Here is a 19,349-nt window from a genome sequence, read left to right on the forward strand (position 1 = left end):
ACAATTACCAAGCTACTTGGAAGCCAGGCCAAGAAAAGGAGGAGAGAGTCTATGCTGGTCTTGCCTCAGAATGAAGGCTGTAGTTTAGTGCTTGTGTGTGTGTGTGTGTGTGTGTGTGTGTGTGTGTGTGTGTGAGAGTGTGAGAGAGAGAGAGAGAGAGAGAGAGAGATTAATTTTTTAAAAAACACAAGACATTCTAAAATTCAAAGAGTATAATTTCATACAAATATTTTCTCTGTATTACAGAACCCCTACTAAGAAGTGATTCCCTTCTCTTTCTTTCATTGAATAGCTTTCTAGCTACCTAGTAGAAACCCTGGGGTTTTGTTTACTCTTTAACCTGTAAAGAAATGTGATTCTCGCAGAAACTAGAACAGAGTTATGGTGTTCCATCTCTCTTCTTCCTACAAATTATTCAAGACTCTTCCAGTCTCTTCGGAGAAGATGGTTAAGGGGTGACACACCACTCCACATAAAGGAGCAAGTTTTGCTGTGCATAGCGTGAATAATTAACTGCATTTGAGTTTGTATTTTAGAGCACTGTTGACTTAAGCAAAATAAGCCTGCAGTCCAGCTGCAGCTTGAGTTTTCTTGCTTTACGCTATCCAATACTGTCTTGTCTAACAGTGGCCCTTTTCAGACCTTTCCAGGTACAAAACCTTGACCAAATCTTCAAGCTCTGTTCTGCACACACGACTTGAACACATCTGGCTGATCTGAGCTTCTCCTTCGGTGAATATCTTCCACTGGCCTAAAAGACGAACACAAAGTAGCTTGGAAATACAATACATGAGCAGAGCTAATTAGCAGTATAACCAATATCCCCCTTCCTTCCCCACTCATACATTACCTACCAGGGAATACAGTCAGGTGGTTTCTGCAATGTAGCCCCCAAAACACTTTTCTGAGGGCAGATATGGAAAGGTGACCATGGAATTTTTATTTTGCCACAAAGCATTTGTAAGAATCCCAAGAATAATACATAACTGACTCCTCAAGAGTAAAATTTAAGTATTATTCTTGGAATTTTTACAGTATATTTAGCATTTGCAAAATGCCCCACTATCAGGTTGTTACTATTTAGGTGGTTCACTTGGCACCAGGTCAAAGTTTGGAAAATACTACCTGTTACATAATTGGGGTTTTGCTTACTTTGGGGGGCCCATATGTTGGTTTAGGTTACTTGATTATTTACTGCCATTTTCTCTATTCCTGCTATCCTTTGTTAAAACTGTGTGTGTGCATGTGCGCGCACACGTGTATGTGTGCCTGTGTAGTTAATTTTTTTTAACTCCTCACAACAACTGCCTCTCTCTATAAAATTTTTCTTCTATGCTTGCAGCCTGTCCTTACCCCCTCTTTAGCACCTCTTTAGCACCTCTCAATCACCTCCTATGGCTCCTTATAGATCTCCATTTTCACATCCCACATGTGAACCCATTCTGCTCCAGGTAAACATGGCTGTATTCCCTGTTTTCTCCTCTCCATAGAACTGTCCACACTTCCAAAGTGTCCTTGCCAATTTCTCTATCCTATATTCTGTCATGCTGAACAAACATTTTTGAGTTCACACTCTGTGCTGAAAGCTGGAAACTACCTCAGATCTCCGGCTCATTCCTTTTCTAACTTTCCTGGTCCTTGAGAGTGACAAGATCTTCCTTTTCCTGCTATCATCTTGCCCTGTCCAATAGCATGCATACCAACTGCCCATCTGGGATAGCCTTTTCAGTTTTCTTTTTATTCCTGCACTCATGGTGTCACACCCGGAGAACTCCTAGTCCAAAGTTAGCAAGCTCCTTTTAATTCCGAAGCTGTGTTGAACCTCTTTTTTTCACTAGCCACAAAAAAAACAAACATGACCCCCTTCTTTGCAGACTCAATTTGTCCCTATTTTATCCAACTCAATGGCAAGGTAGAAGGAAAAATGAGAAGGTTTGGGCAGGTAACCAACTTTTACTGAAGCCTTACTATGTGCCAGGATCTGAGAGACACATTATATAAAGGGGTCAGGTTTGTTCTTCTTTGTCCCCAGATGACTCTGCAGGATCCTCTCATTCCTCACTTCCCTCAGTTGCACAGAGTCTGAAGCACACACCATCCATATCTATTACACACCTCAAATCCTAACTGTTATTAGCAGAAAGTTTAAATAACCTTTCAAGACCTCCAGTGCATAGCACAGTGTCTTGTTCACAGTATGAACAGAAACATGTTCTTTGAAATTAATTTGTAATTTCAAAAGTCACATAATTGATTATGGGATCCTAGACTATGGGTCCTCTATTCCTTACTCACAAATAGTAATCCCAGTTCTTCCATTTTAATTCTCCTACTGCCCAGTTCATTGTCTATCAGTCTCCTGAAGAACAAACAACTGATTTCATCAACCCTATTTCCAGCGGCTTATTGGATAACTCTAATCAGATGGCTCTTAAACATCTTAAGCCAAAGATGTTCCAAGTGAAACTCATTTCTTTCCACAAAATTCATATTTTTAGAGGTTCCAATTGGTGAATGGTATTACTAATTCACCCAGTCTATAAAGCTGTTAATATTGGAATCTTTCCACACTCATTTCTCTCTTTGATACTGTTCTTGATTATTTAATCTCAGAACTGCCTGTCACAGTGACCTCTGTTCCTCTGTCTAACATCCTATCTAATAAAAAAGTAATATGCAAATTGACTGTCACTCCAACACACAAGATGGCTGCCCTCATGTGGACACAAGATGGCTGCCACAAGATGGCCAGCAGGAGAGGGCAGCTGGGAGGGACCAGGCCTGCAAGGGAGGGCAGTTGTGGGTGATCAGGCCAGCAGGGGAGGGCAGTTGGGAGGGACTAGGCCTGCAAGGGAGGGCAGTTGGGGGTGATCAAGCCTGCAGGGGAGGGCAGTTAGGGGTGACCAGGCTAGCAGAGGAGGGAAGTTGTGGGTGACCAGGCTGGCAGGGGAGGGCAGTTAGGGGCAATCGGGCTGGCAGGGGAGCAGTTAGGCATCAATCAGGCTGGCAGGGGAGTGGTTAGGGGGTGATCAGGCTGGCAGGCAGAAGCGGTTAGGGGCAATCAGGAAGGCAAGCAGGTGAGCAGTTGGGAGCCAGCAGTCCTGGATTGTGAGAGGGATGTCCGACTGCCCTATCAGGATCGGGCCTAAACGGGCAGTCGGACATCCCTCGAGGGGTCCCAGATTGGAGAGGGTACAGGCTGGGCTGAGGGACACAACCCCCCATGCACGAATTTCGTGCACCGGGCCTCTAGTACTTAATACTGTATAATCACTTTCTAATGAAGACTCTGTCTAACATACTTAATACTGTATAATCACTTTCTAATTAAGACTATCATCAGCTCTTTCACTAACAGTCCAACTTTCACTCCATACAATAACTGCTTCTCTCTATAAAACAGATTTGACTAGATCCTTTACTTGCTTAAAAACCTTCACTGGGGTACTCTGGTCTGGAGATGAAGTCCAACTTCTTAGCATGGCATATTGGGCTCTACATAATCTGGCCTTATTGAAGCAGGTACTTAATAAATCCATATGAAAGCCAAGGAACATCCTTCCAAAACACCATTTTGATATCATTATACTGTTTATAAGTATAGAGCATCTGCCAGTGCTACTTGCCTTATATATGACCTTCTCACTGGTTTCCTTCAGGTCCTCTGACTACTTCCTATCTCCAACTCTTCTCATATTTCTGTACACCCTATGTGGTCTTTGTAATAGTTCCTGACCCACACCCACCCACCCACACCCACACGTCTTGTTTGCTCCTGTCTGAGTCTTCTCTTTGGCTGCACTCTATTCCTGGACTGATTCCCTGACCTGTTGCCCAGTCACACCCTTCTCTTTCAAAACACACCTCCTCCTGAAGCCTTCCTCAACTAAGCCCACCTGGCTCTCATATCATTGTTCCTTGCAGGTTCCCCTGAGCACTTAGGTATTTAACTCCTCAGAAGTATACTAATTCATAGTGAAAGCATTTTCATGTTCTGTCTCGCCCATTAGAATTCCCTGTAGATAGAAATTTTGTCTTTTATTCTTTCAGAAGTGCTTTGCGCCCCTCCCCCCCTCCCCCCCAGTGCCTAGCAGTATCTAGTCCCTAGGCTCCATCTAGTGTAGAAACTAGGAGAGCTACAAGTATGCCTCAGAGCCTGAATGCTTTTAAAGAAACATTAACACCCAGGGGCAGTTCCAAAAAGCCAAACACATCTTTGATACAATACAGGAATAATTTTCTCTGTCTCTCATCCCCAACACAAGAGGACGTACCCTTTCAGTTGTGAAGTCTCCACAAATACATCAGATCTAGAATCCTGTGAGAGTTCTCTAACCATCTTGAAACTCTGGGTTTATCAGTTTCATTAAAGATGTTCAGGAAACCTTGATCTGAGGTAGCTTATGCTTAATACATCTGGATTTGTATTCACAAGGTCCAAGATCTTCAGTTCATTCACATCCAGACACCCCTTTCCCTGCTAATTTACCCAGAGGAGAGATAAAACATCCTCTGATGTTGATATTGAGCATTACTAATGCTCATTAAGAATGCAGAAGGACTTTATTTGGAGCTGTGCTCCATTGAAAACTGGATGTGTTTTCCAGGGAGGAGTAAAGAAAGAGAGGTACCACTTACTCAGGGTTGTCCTGGTCACAAGCTTGAAGTGATGGAGCTCCTCAAACATCCTCTTGGAGATCTTCTCAATATGGAAATGCTGGAGGATGCCTGGAGCCAAGCAAAAAAGTTGGACAGGTGATCAGGCTCTCTCTATCTGGAACTGCCAGCCCCTTTTTCTGCTTGGGATAAGCATATCATCTCATTACTGGGGCTTAGGAATATTGAGCTCGGCTGTGTAATGTGCTTAACCAGAACTTGGATGGCTCAAGGGTTATAATTAACTCCATTTGTTTCCTTGTTTCACTGGCTTCCTCCTGGTTCTCCAGAGCAGTGGTCGGCAAACTGCAGCTTGCAAGCCACATGCGTCTCTTTGGCCCCTTGAGTTTTTAGCAAAGGCCAGCTTAGAAGTACCCTAATTAAGTTAATAACAATGTACCTACCTATATAGTTTAAGTTTAAAAAATTTGGCTCTCAAAAGAAATTTCAATCGTTGTACTGTTGATATTTGGCTCTGTTGACTAATGAGTTTGCTGACCACTAGAGTCTAGAGAGGATGGAGATAAGGGAAATAGTGCTGCTGATCATGCGACACCATCCTAGGGAAAGCCACATGGAATCAAACATGGGCAGTATTAGAAATTCTGTCCTTGCCCCAAGTCTGGTTAGATGATGTCCCTGCTAAAACCACTGGGCTGCCCTCTTGGCTAAGCAGTGACAGCCAGCAGTGGGGTTGCAAATATGTTGTTTGTGTAAATGGGGAAGCCATTCCTGATCTTCAACTCACCAAAAAGCATATTTTCCTTTGGGGAATATTTACAGTTCCTTTAGCTTTCTCTTATAAAAACGGGGAGAGTTAAAATAAGGGGGTTCCATTGTCTCAACACTGACTGAATTGCTTTTATCAAAATAACATGTAAACTTTTGAAAATTACCGTGCATTTAAGGAGCAACATGTTACCAGCTCACTCGACTAATCCCCAAGAGGTCTACAGGGAGCAATGGAAATGAAGCCTGGGTATTTCTCTTCCCACCATGCACACACCTTGATTACCCGTACTATGAACAAGGTTATTTAGATACTACACTAGCGCCGAAACTGGTTTGGCTCAGTGGATAGAGCATTGGCCTGTGGACTCAAGGGTCCCAGGTTTGATTCCAGTCAAGGGCATGTACCTTGGTTGCGGGCACATCCCCAGTAGGGGGTGTGCAGGAGGCAGCTGATCGATGTTTCTCTCTCATCGATGTTTCTAACTCTCTATCCCTCTCTCTTCCTCTCTGTAAAAAATCAATAAAAAATATATTAGATGCTACACTAGCAAGTTGAAAAACATCCATACAGCTCTGTGGGGTGGGAAATGTTGCATGATGAATAGTGGGCCCACTGCTAAGGAAGCCAACAGAACAGTGCTTAGTCCTAGGTGGCCAGCTACAGAAGTGCTATGGAGTTAAGAGACTGAAAATCAACATTCCTAGGTAAAGAGCAAAAATAAACATGGACAAGAAACATATGTGTGTTCTAGCATATATTTAAGGGGTAGGGAGGAACTCTTTCTTTCAAGAAAGAAAGGTGGTTGTGAAAAGGGAGAGAAAAAGCCCCATAAATAGTAGAGCAGTTATTTCTCCAAGTATGGTCCAAGTGCCATCTGCATTAGAATCACCTGCCTATTGCTTAAAAATTCAAAATTTTAGAAGCTACCCAAGACTACTGAAGTAGCATTTCATGGATGGGGTCAGGCAGCTGCGTTATAAACCACTTCCTTGCATGACACTGAAACATACTAAAGTTTGAGACTTACGCAGGTGCCAGTAGAAAAAAAAAAAAGATGTTTATGATTTTCCAATTGAAATCTCACCTCTACCTTTGGATTCCTAGAAAACTTGACCAGACTAGATCAGCACTTGTCTTTTACCTATGTGATAATCTGAATTACAGTGAGCACAATGTGGCTTGCTATGGTAATGTGATTAATCAAAAAAGAAATTGGACATCATGACTGGGATTGTTCCTCCAGTGAAACTATAATCTTGAGAGCAGGGATCATGTTTTTAATTTGTCTTACCCCAGACTACACAGCATGATTCAAGAGACTTTGCTTCTTACCGAATGAATGGATTTTCATGTTTGTGGAGCTTCATGTTGGAAAGAACCATAGACCAGAGGTCCTCAAACTTTTTAAACAGGGGGCCAGTTCACTGTCCCTCAGACTGTTGGAGGGCCAGACTATAGTTTAAAAAAAAAACTATGAACAAATTCCTGTGCACACTGCACATATCTTATTTTGAAGTAAAAAAACAAAACGGCAAAAACACCCGCATGTGGCCCGCGGGCCATAGTTTGAGGTCGCCTGCCATAGACTATAGTTTGATAGTTTGGAACCTTAACTATACACTAGAATCACCTGTGAAGCTTTATAAAACACTTAAGCTTAGGCCCCACTCCCAACCACTTAGTCAGAATCTCTGGAGGTAGGCCCAGGCATTTGGTATTTTAACATTTTTTCTCCCAGATTATTCTGATGTGCAGCCAGGGTTGAGAAACACTCCTCTAGCCTTGTTGTATGAGAAAGACAACAAACCCCAAGGGTAAATACTTACTTTTTATTTTTTAGCCCAGGCTAAAGTTAAAGTTAAAGGCCATAATAATAACTGTATTCGTCATGTGTTAGTTTCTAAGCAATCAGGAAATCTTCTGTCCCAAATGGAGAAACAGGTTGAAGCAAAATTATGGTGAACCTTCCCCTCCTTCCGTGTAGCCCCTTTACAAAACACACACACACACACACACCCCAAAAAACAAAGGAAAATTAATGTTGTTTTGCTCACCCTTTTGAATTGTCCAAACATGTACCTCTACCTGAGGTGGTCTCTCTGTCTCCAATGCTATTTTTCTGGTAGTCTCCCCATCCTCCATGAACACAGACTCATACACGGGCATCGTTTCTTCTCCACAAAAGTAGCCTTTGCTATCAAAGCTTTGACCTGGAAGTTCTTCTAGAATCAGGAAGCAAGTAGAATTCTGTCACTGGCTTTCACATCTAGAAGTGAACTTATGCATTTATCTATCTGTTTATAACACATATACTCATCAAAATTGGAAAATCAACAAGAATATTGTTACAGAGATAGAAGTTACACCAATATTTCACTGTGTCAGCTTAGGCTGCCTCTATAACAGCCACCAAATCACAAAGGAGCACATGGCCTTTAATTTAAGTCCACAAGATGACAGAATCCATAGTTCTGTAGAACACTGACCCACATTCAAAGTGGATCCACCAAGCACCACATGAGAAGTGGACCGTCATGAGGAGGAAGAACTTGGACAGATATGAATCTCTTAGGCAATTAAGGGAACATAGTTTTTTAGCATGTTGGGTCACGATCATGGTCTATCTAGCTCAGTGTTACCAACAGAGGCCTAGGGAATGGGTTGAAAGAGGACCTTGGTTAACGTCCCTGACATCACTTATACTTAGAAAACATCTATGATACTCATTTATGTGCATATACTTGCCCAAATGATCTATCCAAATTAGCTTGACATTTCTGAATGCTCTTTGATTTGTTTATAAGGGGAATGATAATACCAAATCAACATCAGTGCCAACAGCTAGATGTCAGCTTAGTCATATGCATGCTATGCCAAATGAATGGTTGGGAGACACACAAAAAACTGGTCAACTCCCTCAACTACGGATCATTTAAAGTATAATCTAAACTTGGATTTCAGCTTCCAGAATAAAGATACCACCTCCTGATATTCCCCATTCCACTCCACCCTCCTCATTCCTCACTCCCCTATCAAGAAAGGATTCTCTTGGATGACTATCTGTGAGTTAAGTTTTTTTTCTGCTGGCCCCTGGGCACCCTCTTTAGCTGTATACTTACTAGTAAAGTGTACACTCAAATCAGGAACAACAAAGAGAAGCCATGGACACTCTGAAAACTTTGAATAAGGGCAGAAACCATCTGTGAAAGTATCTGTTAAGAGCACTGAACATTGGTGTGGCTCAGTTGGTTGGAGCATTGTCCCTTACATTGAAACGTTATGGGTTTGATTCCCAGTCAGAGCACATATCTAGATTGTGCAGTTTCCCCTCCTCCTCCTCCTCTTCCTCTTCCTCTTCTTCCTCTTCCTCCTCCTCCTCCTTCTCCTCCTCCTTCTTTTATCTCTCTCTCTCAATATATATATATTCGCCCAGACAGCATGGCTCCAGTCAGGGCACATGCCCAAGTTGCAGGCTTCATCCCCAGTGTGGGGTATGCAGGAGGCAGTCGATAAATGATTCCCTCATTGTTGATGTTTCTATCTCTATCTCTCCCTTCCTTTCTGAAGTCAATATATATATACTAGTGGCCTGGTGCATGAAATTTGTGAACGGGGGGGAGGGAGTTCCCTCAGCCCAGCCTGCACCCTCTCTGATTGGGGACCCTAACCTTTCTTCCTGCCTGCCTGATTGCCCCTAACTACCCTGCCCTGCCGGTCTTATCTCGCCCCCAACTGCCCTCTCCTTTTGGCCTGATCTCGCCCCGAACTGCCCTCCCCTGCAGGCCTGATCTCACCCCCAACTGCCCTTCCCTGCCAGCCTGACTGCCCCTGAACCCCTGCCGGCCTGATCGCCCCTAATTGCCTCTGTCTCGGTCCTCACCACCATGGCTTTGTCTGGAAGGAAGCTGGACGTCTGGAAGCTGGCCGGTTGACCCAGTCTAATTAGCATATTACCCTTTTATTAGTATAGATAGATTATATAGGATAGGATTGCTTCAATGGCGGGGGAGGCTTTTTCAGCAGGAGGAGATGCTCTTGGCAGACAAAAATACATGATCCCTATATCTGGACTGATAGCCAGTCATATGCACTATACTGCCAAACCAGTAATTAAAAAATTGAAACACTTTATTATACCTTACACCAAACAGCTGTTGCCCTTAAAACCCCTCCTTAGCCCCCACCTTAGGTTCTGCCTTTGTAGTTCACCCAGATTAGGTTCTGATTGGTCGGTTTCTACGCCAGTCAGCATCAACAGCTCTGCCTCCTAGGCAGCCATTGGTTCCTCACAGTTCACCCAGATTTTGTTCTGATTGGTCAGTTTCTATGCTAGTCAGTGTATCCAGGCCTATCTCCAGGCCTGATCAGAGAGATGGGGCTGATCAGCACCCACCCCAGGCTGCTGGTGAACGGGCTGAACTGCTGACCTCTCGGAGAGAGAGAGACTTGGATGCTGGCAAGGCCCAGAGAGAGAGCGAGGCAAAGGCTGATCAGCCCCACCTCTCTCTCCAAGAAGTCAGCAGTTCAGTCCACTCGTGAGTTCCCACCCACCTGAGCCTGCTGCATGCACAGCGTGGCGTTCAGTTGTCCCTTCGGTTATTTTGGACATTACAGACCCTGGCTCTTTATATATATACTACAGGCCCGGTGACAAAATTTGTGCACTGAGGGAAGTGTCCCTCAGCCCAGCCTGCACCCTCTCCAATCTGGGACATCCCTCTCACAATCTGAGACTGCTGGCTCCCAACCGCTCACCTGCCTGCCTGCCTGATTGCCCCTAACTGCTTCTGCCTGCCAGCCTGATCACTCCCTAACCACTCCCCTGCCAGCCTGGTCCCCCCCAAACTGCCCTCCCCTGCAGGCCTGGTCCCCTCCCTTGCAGGCCTGGTCACCCCTAACTGCCCTCCCCTGCAGGCCTGGTCCCCCCCAACTGCCCTCCCTTGCAGGCCTGCTCACCCCTAACTGCCCTCCCCTGCAGGCCTGGTCCCCCCCAACTGCCCTCCCCTGCTGGCCTGATCACCCACAACTGCCCTCCCCTGCTGGTCATCTTGTGTGGCGTCCATCTTGTGACCACATGGGGGCAGCCATCTTGTGTAAGGGTGTGACAGTCAATTTGCATATTACCTCTTTATTATATAGGACTAGTGGCCCGGTGCATGAAATTCATGCATGGGGGTGTGTCCCTCAGCCCAGCCTGCACCCTCTCCAATCTGGGACCCCTCAAAAGATGTCCGACTGCCAGTTTACAGGGATCAGGCCTAAATCGGCAGTCAGACATCCCTCTTGCAATCCGGGACTGCTGGCTCCTAACTGCTCACCTGCCTGCCTGCCTGATTTCCCCTAACCACTCTGCCTGCTGGCCTGCTAGCCCCCAACTGCCCCCTGCCTCCAGCCTGCTTGCCCCCAAATGCCCCCTCTGCCAGCCTGATCACCCCCAACTGCTTGTGCCAACATGCTCGCCCCTAACTCCCCCCCCTGCTGGCCTGCTCATCCCCACCTGCCCTCTTCACTGGCCTGCTTGCCCCCAAATGCCCCCCTGTTGGCCTGCTCACCCCAAACTGCCCCCCCCACTGTCCTGGTCACCCCCAACTGACCTCCACTGATGGCCTGCTCGCCCCCAACTGGCCCCCCTGCTGGTCTGCTCACCCTCAACTGCCCCTCCCCCCGCTGGCTTGATCACCCCCAATAGCCCCCCTCACCAGCCTGATCCCCCACAACTGCTGTCCCATCCTGGCCTGATAACCCACAACTGCCCTCCCCTCTTGGCCTCTAACTGCCTCTATCTTGGCCCCACCACCATGGCTTTGTCCAGAAGAATGTCCAGAAGGTCTCCTGGAAGGTATCCCAGTCTAATTAGCATATTACCCTTTTATTAGTATAGATAGAGGCCTGATGCATGGGTGGGGGCTGGCTTGTTTGCCCTGAAGGGTGTCCCGGATCAGGGTGGGGTTCCCTTGAGGCATGGGGAAGCCTGGGCGAGGGGCCTGTGGTGGTTTGCAGGCTGGCCATGCCCCCATGGGGTGAGGGTCCCTGCTGGGGGTGTGTGGCCAGCCTGGGTGAGGGGCTGTTTTCAAGCTGGCCACACCCCCTTCAGGGTGGGGGGTCCTTCTGGGGTGCCTGGCCAGCCTGGGTGAGGGGCTGAGGGCAGTTTTCAGGATCGCCACGTCCCCCCGGCGACTCAGGCTCCCAGCCTGTCCTTGAGCAGAGGCCAGGGCGGGTGGGATGCTTGGCTTCCTCTGTTGCCGGGGGCAACCCAAGCCTCCTGCTTGCTTCAGCTCCATGCCCACCATCATCTTTGTTGGGTTAATTTGCATACTCACCCCTGATTGGCTGGTGGGCATAGAGGAGTGATGGTCAATTTGCATGTTTCTCTTTTATTAGTGTAGATATTAAAAGCATTGAATATTAAATGCTTTGGATTTGTGACTCTAATTAGGAAGATCACTGTTAACTAATGAGACACATTTATACAAGTGGTTGTAATCAAATTGCTATTGATGTCTCTTGCTGACCTGATTAGCTTTCCCACCCCCACCATGTTATTGACATAGTGAGGACAAAACCAAATCTTCTCTTGATGATTCCAGGTTGGATTACTCAATTTTTAGATTATCCTAAAATTAAACTTCCTTTCTCCTTTAGACCTTCTTTTTAGTTATTTAATTCCCAGGTAGACCAGTCTAAAAAATGTGATATGTTAGGTATAAGGGGTGTGCTAGCACTTTTCAAATGGGTGAAGGTGGGGAGATCACCAAATGTACAGGAACTCTTATGTACATAATTATCACCTTTAACGTGTGAGCTGAGTTCATTTGTTAGTTTGTTCACTAGCTTAATACTGGTTATGGTCATAACTGCCATATGAAATCCATGATGGCACTGGAAGTACCTACAATATACTAAATATTCTCCCAGTGTCCTGAAGAGTCATCCTTCACCAACACTCCTTCCCCTTCAAGAGCTTAAGTCACTCATCAGAAGGGATCTACAAGCAATATAATCCATTTTGTTGACTGGCACTTGAAAATATTCAGTGTAAAACAAAGTGTGTATTTCGAACTACTCACTCAGGAACATTCTCCTCATCCTACACCCTCCACCTCAAGGTGCTTTCTGATCACTCATGTTCACTTACTTTCATTTCCTTCCAGGGAAGCATGCCATGCTTGAAGTCATTTTTTGGCGACTCCCACTTCTCAGGGGAATGCTCCTGCTCTGAGCCCTCCAGAACTAAGAAATTAAGAAACGATTTCCTTATGGAAGTGGTGATGACTGATGAAGATGTTTTAGCCCAGCCCAGGAAACTTTTAAGTCTTAATAGGAACTTTTTATGTTTTAATCCCTAAGGAAGTGTAATTATGGGAATTCCTGGTATCAGGGTGGCATAGTGGGGTGGGAGGGGAGTTGGGGAACCATCAGAAAGTGGAAGTCCTACACAATGCTGATATGTCAGGCAAGGCAGCCTCTACCAGAGAACAAGCAAGAGAGAGAGGCAAGACTCACAGCCTTTATTTTGGCCTTAGTTTGTTACTAAAGGAGCCTGCAATAATTTGTTATAACAAATTCTGTCTCTTTTCCCTTTTAAACATGAATAACTGAATTTACTCTTCCTTTTTCCCCATCAATCTTTTTATCTCCTCAATCCTTTGTTCTTTTTCCTCTGTCATATGTTATTTTCTAAGAAGCCAGTGATGTCATGATCTTCCCATTTGTCATTCCTTCACATCATTCAGAACTCTACTCAAATATGTCTTTAGAGAAGCCTTCCCTGACCACTCTTTTGAAAGTGCCACCACCCATTTACTATCATCTAATTCTATTTATATTTTCTTCATAGTACTCATCACAACCTAAAATTACCTCATTGGTTTGTGTTCATTGCCTTTTTTCTCCCACTAGAATGTAAGGAGCATGCCAACAAGCACCATTTGTCTTTTTTGTTCATCTCTCAATTTTCAGTGCCTATAATAGTATTTTACAATCTGTAGGCACATAATATGTATTTCAATATTGAATGCATAAGCAAGTGCATGCCCTTTGATGCTCTGAAGTTGCTGAATACCTGCAGCTGGTGCTTGGCCTCTAGATAGGCACTCTTGTTAGGCAATATGACTATCAGGACTCATTTAATATGCAGACACTAAAGTCTGGCTCACTGAGAAACAGGTACACAGAAAGGTACAGACACTCTCACTTCCATGTTGCTGAGTAAGTCTTCTATTTCTTGTGGAATCATGCATCTGGAACCTGTATAATTTGTTAACCAGTGTCACCCCAATAAATTCAATAAAATGTAAAAAAAAACAAAACAGAGATAAAGTAAAGTGAACAAATAAACAAAATAATAAGTCCACTATTTCCACACATCTCAGTAGATGGGAAAACAGCTTTTTCAGAGAAACAGGTTGAGTCAATTAGACTCCTCAATATATTGCCAATTGGAATTTTGGAGGGCAGTTTTAAAAATAATATATTATTTTTTTCTAATTACAAATATAATATACTTTGAAAAATAGAGATAAAGAAAATAAAAATTACCCATATTTCAGTCACCTAAAGATAGTCACTGTTAACATTCTGCTATATACCCTTAACAGTATTTTTTTGTCTATTATAGACACTTCCTTTTTAACACATAAATGGAATCATATTATACATATTGTTTTGTAGCTTGCTCTTTGTACTTAATATATTGCAAACATCTTTCTATGCCATTAAATCTTGGTCTAGAATGATTTTTTTGGGGGAAGGGGGTTATTATTTTGCTGTGGGCCACTTCTTTTTTTATTGTTGACACTGTTATAAATGCCCTCCATTTCCATCCCTGCCATCCTCATCTGGCCTTCACCACACTATTGTCTGTGTTCATAGGCTATTCATATATGTTCTTTGGCTAATACCTTCACTTTATTTTACCCAGTCCTTCCCTACCTCCCCCCCTCTGACCTCTGTCAGTCTGTTCCATGTATTCATGCCTCTGGTTCTATTTTGTTTGTGAGTTTATTTTGTTAATGGCTATGTGCTATGCCATAGTATAGATGCACCATAATTTATTTAACTATCCCCATATTGCTAGACTTTCAAATTGTTTATAGTTTTTCACTATTGTTAATAGCACTGCAGCAAAAATCCTTGTTTGTATATCTGTGTATGTATCTTACAACATACACAGGATTTCTAGGAGTGAAATGGCTTAGCCAAAGAGTATGGAAAGTAATGTTTTTAAATAAATGTTACCGTTCTGAGAGGCCAATTATTTTAAGGCAATGCCTGTTCTGTGTCCTGTTCTCACACGCTTTTATTTAACTTCTTATTTGAAAGGTCTGAGATTCAAATTGTAATATTACACAGTAGGAGGATTTATCTTACCTGGGGTATTTTAGGTGGCTATTAATTTAATCTGAAATTATCATGTTGTATTACTTATATGACTACAGGTGATAGACCTTTGACCAAAGAGAAACTTGTATTGGTGGAATTACCCCTAAGTGACACTAAAATGTTTGAGGATCCAGTGAGATCACATATTTGGAAGTCATAACAGGCCATCATGGCTGGGTGGCCCACCCCCCTGCCCTCCTCCCATCCGTCCATTTCAACATCAGAATGTGCTCTCTCCCTACCCCTAGTGAGTACATTTCCTCACCAATTTTAATGGCCCAATTATCTACTCCAGATCAGATAGCTCTGGTCCTTCTTATTCACACCCTGCCCCTGTTTACTTTGGAAGATGAGGGTCATTACATTAAGAAAGATTTTGTTTGTGCCATTAATAAATGCTTTTCAAACTTTAATGTGCATTGGAATCAACCCATGAGTCTTGTTGAAATGCAGATTCTGATGCAGTTGACCTGGGGAAAACGTGAGAATCTGCATTTCTAAATAGCTTTCAGGTGTTTCTGGTCCACAAAACACACTTTGAGTAACAAGACCATAAACCACCCTGGGCCTACACCCAGGGTTCCCAAACTTGTGTGCAAATTAATATCATCTGGGGATCTTTAAAAATTCCAAAGTGCAGGCCACTCCTCATAGCAATTATATCATGATCTCTAAGATGGGACACAGGTATTTTTAGAAGCTCTCTGGGGGATTCCAATGTGTAGACAAACTTGGGAACCACTGACCTACATGATGGTGCTCAAAAAATATACATTGAATAAAATCATGATCACCTGCCACTCATGAGAAATCACCCAAATTGAAGAAATAAATATTTTAGCTCTCTGCCTGCATTTAAAAATGTTTGTTTTTTCAACTGTGTATACAAAAATGCTTTGTATGTAGGCATAAGAAATGATAAATTCATGTCCTTGAAAGTAATTAATTCATTCACTCTTAGAATGTTGAAGCTAGAAGGAACCTAAGAAATAATCTATTCTTTCCCCCTGTAATTTGAAAGTCTGTTTGATGCTTTACTGTCTGAAAGTTAGGGAGAGGTGGGGGAGATAAGAAATCAAACGAAGGACTTGTATGCATGCATATAAGCATAAACAATGGATGCAAAACTCTGGGGGGTGAGGGCATGTATGGGTGTAGGGTGGGGGGGGGCAATGGTAAGATATGTACACATATAATACCTCAATAAAAAAATGTCAAAAAAAAAGAAATAATCTATTCTAACTCTGCATTTTGCAGAGAAGAAAACTGAAGCTCAGAGAGGTGAAGTGACTTGTACTAGGACACACAGTAAACCAGTGGCAGAGTCAGGGCTAGAATATTTGATTACCAATTCCATACTCTGTCAAAAACAATACTACAAACTATATTTTTATCTAGCTCATGTGTTAAAAGCACTATTTAAATAATTAATCTGGCATTTTTAAATCAGTTTACATTTTCTACTGGCCTGGAAAAGACAATGGGCTGTAAGTGACATGGCTTCCAGGCCTTGGTTTTATTATCTATTTTTTGTGGCTCTGGACAAGTCACTAATGATGCACCTCAGTTTTCTTATAATTTACAAAGAAATAATAATATCATGATAGGATTTTAGTCTTGGAAGGGGGCTTGTAGGTCAACTGTTTTAAACTTTTCATTATACAGATGAGGCTGATGAGGCCCAGAGCAGATAGGGCACATTTCCAAGGTCGCACAGAAACGTAGATTAGAACCAAAACCCACTCTCTTTCCACTATACCTCACCTTTTTCTTATCCTATCTCAAAAGGGTATTGGATGTGATCATGCTTTGATCAGTTAAATAGTAATATAAATGAAAGCTGTTATTGTTCCTAATTATCATCATAAGCTAATTTCTCTACTATTTATAAAACCAAGGCTAACGTTTGGCACTTAGGGCTACATGGAGTCAAAAGTATGGTTGACAGAAATAAATCCTTAGTAGTGCATTTCTTCCAAGCAACAGTCTTAACAGCCCTTTAAGAGAAAAGAGAATGCAGTTCATTATTAGTAGAACTGTTATCATTACAATAATATGGCAGGTTGATTATGTTTCTGTTCACAGAACATTGAGAATGACTATGTGGGGATCTTTGTTAACCAAAGGCAGGGCTTCCAACCAACGCACCTTTTGCCTTTTTACCTGGACACACCTTGCAGCACTTTCCGTCTATTTTTTGAGGGTACTTGCAGGGGTATCGGTTGGGGCAGTGAATTTTCTTACACTCTTGTTTGGTGACATTACAAGTACATAACACACACTCCACAATGCCAAATGCCCGGAGGTTAGGGTGCCAGGATTCACCATGAGAATAGGTCTTTCCATTGGAAACACACACTGGAAGAGAACACAATACTGGAAATTAAAGGCTAGGGAGTTGAAATGGGCCCCTGTGCTCAGAACCCAAGCCCTGAACCCTTTAAGACATCAAGCATCTTTAGTTCTTTACATGGCCATGGAGATACATTTACAGGGCAGCCTCTTCCAAATAAACACAGCTTGGGCCTTGTTCTACCATCAGCAACTATTCAGGTTCTTCAGCAGTAGCCTTTGGATGCTCATAAGTGCCTGGCTGTCAATAAGTAAATGTTTTTTAACTTGCAGGAATGAATGAAAGCAAAGTTCTATCTGTTCTTGGTATCTGATAAGGAACCTCTAGTAGAATGTAGTTTTAATGGCTACAGTTCCATAGATAATATGGCCCAAGTGCATGTGCTTCTTCGCATGAAAATTTCCCACAGAGATTTACCATCCAGGGAAGCTAGATGCAAAAACTACTGCTCTTTCCAATGGGCCATTTCCCCCACAATCCTGAAGCAAATCCATTCACAATAACAAATGCTATGTGTCCGATCCACCAACACAAATGTCTACGGAGTCTAATGTTACTGGCCTTGGAAGGAAGGTGCTAAGACAAGATTGGGAGGGAAGGACCCACACCAACCAGGTAAGTGGTGAAAGGTAGCCTTTTTTTGCCTGTAAACTTCAGGCAGTGTCCTCTGTCCCTCATCTCATAGTGGCTGTAGAGTTTAGGCTAGAGTGAATCACTGCCTGCCCTAGATATATCCTTGGTGGTCTCACATTTGTTGAGTGGGAAGTGAAGTCACTGGCTCCATGTTTTCTGAGGGGCCTTGCAAAAGCAAGCTTCTGGGCTGTAGGCTGAGGGGCCTATGAAGGGAAGGGGTCGCAGGAACATCCTTCAATGCAATACAACCAAAACATATCCAGCTCCTAATGTGAGGCATGGAGCTAGGATCCAGGATGAGAACTGCCCAGGGCTGTAAATGGAAAGGTCTGAGAATGAGTTGTCTCCCTTTTTGAGAGAACTGAGACATTTTGGGGATTTCAAGCCATGGCTGGGATTGGGTGTGTTTCTCATTCTTACCATCACCTCATAATACCCAGGGAGACCTTTCAGCATCCCAATCAACAACAGGATGGGTTGTATCACTTAAGGCGGGGCTAGGGTGGGAGAAATAACCCCACTTGGGGCGTTTCTAGGAATTGACTGATTTGGCTGGAAGACAGTGGCCTCAGAAGAATGAATCATTGGGCTATTTCTCTCTCATCAAGTCTACTGGGTCACATTAGGAAATATGGATGATATTGGTTGTCTTTTCCTGTCCTTTGCAAGAGTTGCTAGAGTACTAGGCACTCCAACAGGTCAATCTATGTAAATATTCCCAAGAACCTAAAAACCTAACCAGAGAAATTCCCAACCTTACAGGAAGATAAAACAGGACCTGATATCTGAACCCTGAGGCTCTGGGCTATAGATAGAATCACATGACAATACAGGAAAGATGTGTTATTTTCTCTCCTCCCCAGACAGTGATACTCCATTCTAGACAATGCAATCCAGTAGGTACATTGTCTGCTTTAAGAAAATTTAGGATGGACTCACATTCAAGATGGTGGAGTCCTTCCTGTCACTTCTTTTCTTTGACTTTACCAAGGGATCAAGTAAACTGGTATGTATCTCAGAGGAACACATAGTTATTAGCAGGAGAGCTAAAAAAAGTGCAGGCAGGACTTCCAGTGTTGTTCCCTCTCCCTTAAACATTTGGACTAAGGAAGCAATCTAGACTGGATGAGAGCCTATACTCTGCAGTGCAATAGGGCGGGGTTAATTCTCTAGAGGGAAACACCGCCTTCTCCTGGCCAAAAAATTCTCAAGATAATTTTGAATGTATCCATCTGGGGCCTTGGGAGTTGGGGGTGGGGGAACAAGTGATTCTACAGTTAACTATAATAGAAATGTCAGGGAAGAACTGCTGCAACCAAATCAATTGGGGCGGGGGAGGGCAATTAATAAATATAAACCAGCTGGGGCTTTTGTAGGACATGGAGAAAATCAAGGGGTGAGCCTCTGCCCTGAAAATGAAGAGACCTATAGAAATTATGGGATTTAGGATTTTCAAAGTCCATTTCCCCACACGTTTTTTAAGGCTTTGAAATACGTTCAGAGCAAATAGAACCTACCAGAGGCAATTTAGTATTAAGAATCAAACTGCATCTTTACCTAACTCATCCTCATTTCAGAAATTCATATCAGAAT

The 19,349-nt window shown here is 43.4% G+C and overlaps 1 protein-coding gene across 1 annotated transcript in view; it reads right to left on the reverse strand.

Moving 5' to 3' along the window:
• Nucleotides 1-216: 216 nt before the first annotated feature.
• The window catches only part of CHRDL1 (chordin like 1), a 213,753-nt gene continuing 194,620 nt past the window's right edge, over nucleotides 217-19,349 (reverse strand). The window contains exons 9-12 of the mRNA XM_008159404.3: nucleotides 16,919-17,128; nucleotides 7,444-7,611; nucleotides 4,639-4,728; nucleotides 217-751 (exon numbers count right to left, since the gene is read on the reverse strand). Of these exons, the coding sequence (XP_008157626.3) occupies nucleotides 621-751; nucleotides 4,639-4,728; nucleotides 7,444-7,611; nucleotides 16,919-17,128 (599 nt within the window). The 3' untranslated portion in view covers nucleotides 217-620. The remainder of the gene's footprint in view (nucleotides 752-4,638; nucleotides 4,729-7,443; nucleotides 7,612-16,918; nucleotides 17,129-19,349) is intronic.

Source organism: Eptesicus fuscus, chromosome 1 (assembly GCF_027574615.1).
Source record: "Eptesicus fuscus isolate TK198812 chromosome 1, DD_ASM_mEF_20220401, whole genome shotgun sequence".
In the NCBI taxonomy this organism is placed as follows: domain Eukaryota; kingdom Metazoa; phylum Chordata; class Mammalia; order Chiroptera; family Vespertilionidae; genus Eptesicus; species Eptesicus fuscus.